This window comes from Hipposideros armiger, unplaced genomic scaffold (genome assembly GCF_001890085.2).
Source record: "Hipposideros armiger isolate ML-2016 unplaced genomic scaffold, ASM189008v1 scaffold_742, whole genome shotgun sequence".
Lineage (NCBI taxonomy): Eukaryota > Metazoa > Chordata > Mammalia > Chiroptera > Hipposideridae > Hipposideros > Hipposideros armiger.
In genome coordinates this window covers 88,066-93,928 of record NW_017732092.1, presented here as the reverse complement: position 1 = coordinate 93,928, position 5,863 = coordinate 88,066, and the positions used below count along the sequence as shown (strand labels likewise).

General features: G+C 39.7%; 1 protein-coding gene across 1 annotated transcript in view; it reads right to left on the bottom strand.

Annotated features, from left to right (window-relative positions):
• Nucleotides 1–2,566: 2,566 nt before the first annotated feature.
• LOC109373742 (NACHT, LRR and PYD domains-containing protein 13-like) overlaps nucleotides 2,567–5,863 on the bottom strand; it is a 32,701-nt gene continuing 29,404 nt past the window's right edge. The window contains exon 9 of the mRNA XM_019627851.1: nucleotides 2,567–2,741. Within this exon, the coding sequence (XP_019483396.1) occupies nucleotides 2,567–2,741 (175 nt within the window). The remainder of the gene's footprint in view (nucleotides 2,742–5,863) is intronic.

Here is a 5,863-nt window from a genome sequence, read left to right as displayed (position 1 = left end):
GGGCTTCACATATGTTTTAAAATGCTAACACATGGGTGGATAGAAGGAACATAGCATTCAACATATCAGAAGACCCCACTCGGTCTTGTAAGACATGTTAGCTCTTAACAAATGAGTTGCATTCAAAGGCCAATTATTTTCCCTACCATTTCTCTGATCTGTTGCAAAGCATTTTTCTCTCAGTATCTGTTTTTAAATCAGGAAAGTAGGGAGTTCCCTATTTACAGGGGGAGCCCTGATGAAGGTTGAGACACACCATGAAGATGTTTTATCAGCTATGAAATGCAAAATAAAATGAATATCCAACTGTGCCTTAAGACTGCTCCAGATAGCATAATCTTGGCGTTAGGGCAAGGGAGAGAAAAATCACAATTTAATGAACTCCTATTATTTACATACATACCCATGCATGATAGCGAGTTCACGTTGTATCCTGTGTGGGATCCATGTGGAATCCATGCTCCTTGATATTTTTCAGGTGGGTAAAATACATTTTAGATATAATACAGCCACAGGTCACTCAAAGGTAAAAGCAAAAGCCAAAGTTGTGTGTATTTTTCCTATTAGAAGAGGTTCTGGATGTCCATTGGGTTATTTAATCACAGTGTAACAACTATGCCATTATAATCACATCTATTACCACCTCTCAATCCATGGGAAATGAAGTTTTAGGCTTCCTCAAGGCATTTTTATATCCTTCACTTTATTGAATCTTTGTAACATACCCAGGAATTAAAAACATTACACCAAGAAAGACCAAAAGAAAAAAAAAAGAACCCCACCAACTTTAAAGTCAATGTAGGCTCTTCAAGCCAAAAATATTGGGTTGTCAGAAAAGTCATGACATATTTTTTATGTTTTTTTGTTTCAAAAATGCATCATGACTTTTCCGACAACCCAATAGTATTAGAATTCTGGAGATTCAGTATTTAATATGCTGCCTACAAAAAACTGGAAAACAATGGAGGTAACAGCTCATTTGTCCCATGAACGTGGCATCTAAGCGACACATAGGTCAGGACCTGCTGGTGTTTGTGCTCCAAGAATCTTCCAGGGAAAAGCAGTGGCATCTCCTGAGTCACCACCACCATTTGTCTTCAAGGTCATTAAAATCCCACTTACACATGATTCTTAGGAAGGATCCCTTCTCCTGTAATTCCTCCAACTCCTCTTTTACTATATTGTACAAGTCTTTTTCCAGCCTGCAAAAATATAGAGAATTAGAGTGAGAAGAAGAGATGAGGGAATGAGATAATAAAATACAGAAGCTAACTTCTGTGTGCCCTCTAGCTTCACCCACAGAGATTGGGAAGGAGATATGATGGGACAAGGACGTCTTTCCATAAGGGAAAGACACAATCACAAAGGAAAAAATGGAAAATCCTTGAGAAAGATGACAAAATAGACATAGAACAGGGTAACGTGGGTCACTGCCATCTGTGTGCATGAATCTGATTCCTCTCATTTGTATTATTAGTCTATGCTTAGCAGACTTTTGAAAATAAAGTCCTCATATTCTCTTCTTTGAGAAGAGGTGAGTCTGGGTACCTGGCCAGAAATCCCCTCTACAATCTGAATTGTCCACATACTGAATTGCACATATGTCCATCTCTGGTGGTCTCTTGTAAAAATGCATTACTTTGATGTGAAGTTGGTAACATAAAAGCTTTCATGTACAGAATCTGACCAACTTCCAAGTAGGTGCAGTTCCTTGGTATCTGACATGATTTCTGCTAAAATGTACCTAGTTTAACATCTTTCTGACATCATCTCCAGAATACTGCCTGAGGTATAGAGTGTTCTAATTAAATGCTCTTTTGGGTCCAATCTCAGGACCTTTGTGCATGCTACTGCTGCTTCCTTAGGACACTCCACTCTTCATCTCTAGGCACTTTCCATGTTCCCCTCCTGATACATGGACTCCTCCTTCTAGTCTTGTTGGGCCTCAGGGTCAATGACACCATCTCAGACATGCCTTTCTTTACCACCCTGACCACCCTTGTTTTCTGTACCACAACCCAGAGTTTCCTTCATAGCATTCATGACATCTAACACTGCTTTCATAGGTCTGGGGAGAATATAGACCCATGAGGACAAGGCTCGTGTCCATTTGTTTCCAAAGCCCACCGTGCCATCGTGCTTGACCCACAGTCAGCACTGAAAAAATTGTTGAGTGAATGTCTGCTGAGTGAAATAGAGTAGGTACTAGAGAATGGGGAAAATGAGGCAACTCCTCAAATACCCTAATGCCTATAGGACTGTGCCATCCAATGTAGTTGTCGTTAGCTGCATGTGGCTATTTAAGTTAATTCAAACTAAAGAAAGTGAAAACTTCAGTCCATCAGTTGCACTAACCATGCTGCAAGAGCCCAGTTACTGCCTGCAGCTAGTGGCTACTCTATTGGGCAATGCAGATAGAGACCATTTCCATTATTACTAAAGGCATTGTTGGCCAGCACTGTCCTAGGAAATGGAATTCAGGGTAAACTTGATGCTTGCTTTAAAACATTAGTCCATCCATCCCCAAATCTCAACTGGTGCTTCCCCCTGTAAAAGTCAGTGGGGGTTACCCGAGTTTCCGTAGTTTGCACTTTGATTTTTTCAGAGACTTCCACAGCTTGTTGACTCCATCAGACCCCAAGTCATTCCCTAAAAGGTTCAGATTCATCAGGCTTTTACTGCTTCTGAGAACGGAGGCAAGATGCTGGCAGCAAGCAGACGTCAAATCGCATTTCTCCAACCTAGGGGGTGGGAGAGGAAGGAAGTGTTAAAGGTGGTCCGCCAAGATTGAGAAGTTAGAAATAAAACTGAAACAAGGTCTAGGGGAAAAATATTACTAAAACAGACTGGCGAATAGCAGTGTGCTTAGCACACACTGGACTCATTTAATCCATATGAGATGTGTTCAAACAATACAGTGAGCGTTTAAAAATGTATTACAGTAAAAGACACATTGCCACTAATCCCCCTCAAAATACTTCCCCTCGCTTCAAACTCTGTTATCCCATATTCTTGACACTTTCTGAAGCAGTTCTGGAAGTCCTCTTTCATGAGTGTCTTTAGTTGCACTGTCATGGCTGCCTCGATGTCCTGAGTCATTTTGACTTTGAGGAAGAGTCAGAAGTCACATGGTGTCAGATCTGGTGAATAAGGTGGATGAGGACACACTGTAATGTTTTTCGTTTTGTTTGTTTGTTTTTTTAGCATGGATTAATTTTATTTTTCAATAATAAACATAATGTACTATATATTGTTATTACTGCAATTATGTTAAAAATTCACAACCCCAGAAGCTCTTTTTTCACATATTTTTGATATTATCAAGGTTATATAACCCCTTCTCTTTTTTAAAATTATTTTTTATTGTGAAATACACATTTTTTAGAATTAGTTTCAGCTGTACAACACAGTGCAATAGTTATACTTTTTACTCCTCGAGGTGACAACCCCCCTCCCCCAATCTGCCATCCCACTCCCCCCCCAATATCATACATATCTATTACAATTCCCTTGACTCCACACTGTAATGTATTTATTTGATAGAAATTGCCATATACCAGAAGTGATGTATGACACAGAGCATTGTCATGATGGAGGATGATTTGTGGCACACTTTAAAACACACCTTCTCTCAACTGTAGCTCACACCCGACTGACTGCACTAAACAAGCTGAAACTTGTCACAGACTGTTACTAAGGTGCGACATGCTGCTTTCCATATTGAAGATCCCTGCCTTTCCATTGGATGGCACTTGGCAGCAGCATTTACCATATTTTGTGATCACAATGGAAAGACTCTGTGTCACACATCGCTTCTGGTATGACAATTTCTGTCAAATAAAAACATTACAGTGTGTTCTCATCCACCTTATTCACCGGATCTGGCACCATGTGACTTCTGGCTCTTCCCCAAAGTCAAAATGGCCACGAAAAGTAAATGTTTTGAATGAATTCAGGACATTGAGGCAGCCATGACAGCTCAACTAAGGACACTCAGGAAAAAGGATTTCCAGAACTGCTTCAGAAAGTGGCAAGAACGATGGGATAAGTGTGTTTGATACAAAGGGGAGTATTTTGAGGGGGGATTAATGGCAATGTGTCTTTTACTGTAATAAAATTTTCTACTTAAACATTCACTTTATCTTTTGATCACACCTTGTATACAAATCTTATAAAGGCAGATGACACCTTACCCCCCCCCCATTTGACAGAGAGGAAAACACAATTCGCCTGACCAAACATCAAAGAAACAACATTAGTATGAAGTGGATGTGAGTTTATTTATAAGGCCCTTGAAAGGCCTAAAATATTGGGTTGTCAGAAAAGTCATGACGCATTTTTGCAACGAAAATCAGAAAAAATACATCATGACTTTTCCGACAACCCAACAGCATTACAACTCTTTCATTACACCTTTTCCATCTTCCTTCTTTTCTTCCTTCTTTTCTTCCTTTCTTTCTTCCTTTCTTTCTTCCTTCTTTTCTTCCTTCCTTTCTTCCTTCCTTCCTTCCTTCCTTCCTTCCTTCCTTCTTTTCTTCCTTCCTTTCTTCCTTCCTTTCTTCCTTCCTTCCTTCCTTCCTTCCTTCCTTTTTTCCTTCCTTTTTCCTTCCTTCCTTCCTCTCTTCCTTTCTTTCTCTTCCTTTTTTTAAATTTCTTTTCTTTTTTCTTTTTTTGCAGCTTCATGGTTGGTTTTGGCCAAACGTTTTATTTAGTATTCTGTAATTGCTTAACACCCACTTAAATGGTCTCACTGGGGGAGAGGAAAAGTGGAGGTTCTTGTAGATTCCCAAGGAAATGTCCGAAAGGCAAAATATGGCTAGCACTATCCATTTGTTTTGGGTATACTGGGTGAATAGCACTTTCCTTACATAAGCACCTAATCTCAGGTTTTTCATACTGAGAACATCTGCGATTTCAGTTTGAAGACTGTGATACCCTAAGAATAGTATACTCCCAACCACCCTCTAATAGCTAGCTTGTTTGTATAGGCAGAGGGATTCATCTCTCCATTTTAAATGGCTGGATATTTGTGGAAGATTTTAGAATAGCTTGCCTCATTTACTGGGAAAAATCAGAAAGTGGACTTTAGGGACACTTTACTTGGAAAATTACAACACTATACACTAGTCGAGCCTTAACGCATGTAACATTTACTTGTTGAAAGCAATGTCATAAAATCAAATAATACTAAACATGTTTTATGCTTTTCCTCACAAGAACATAAAAATTATGAAAGGGGAACTTAACAGAAATATTTAAAAAGGTAACAATTACCTGTTAGTAGTCTTTGGGTAGTTATGACAGAATAGGTTCCTTTTTGTTTCTTTCTTTTAACAGGGATTTTGGTCAAAAGTTTTGTTTTTAATATCTGCTTCTGCTTCCCCCCTCTATAAAATTGGCTTCTTCCATGGCCACCCAACCACTTGGTGCTCTGTGGCTTGAAATGCTGTAGGAATCACATGTAGGAACCACAGAAGGGGGAAGCCCTCTTTCTTGACTGCCAACCCGATCACGACCACTTGAGTAGAGATCACTTCAGCTGCATGAGTAACTGTCTCAACTTCCACCATACCTCTCATGTGAGTTGCTGTAACCATCATAGCAACTGCTTCCACCATAAGATGGCGAGGGCTGTCAGGTAGGTTGAGCACTACATGAGTTACCATAACTGTCACATGAATCCCTGTAGGAACCTCCACTTGGATGATCTGAATAGACACAATCACAATCATAGCCATCTGTATCACTATTGCCTCTTGATGGATAGTCATCACATGAACTGGAATGACCATAATCACAGTAAGTATAATCTCTTGGTGGTGGTGCATAAACTCTTGTATCATGAGAACTTGGGTAATCTCTG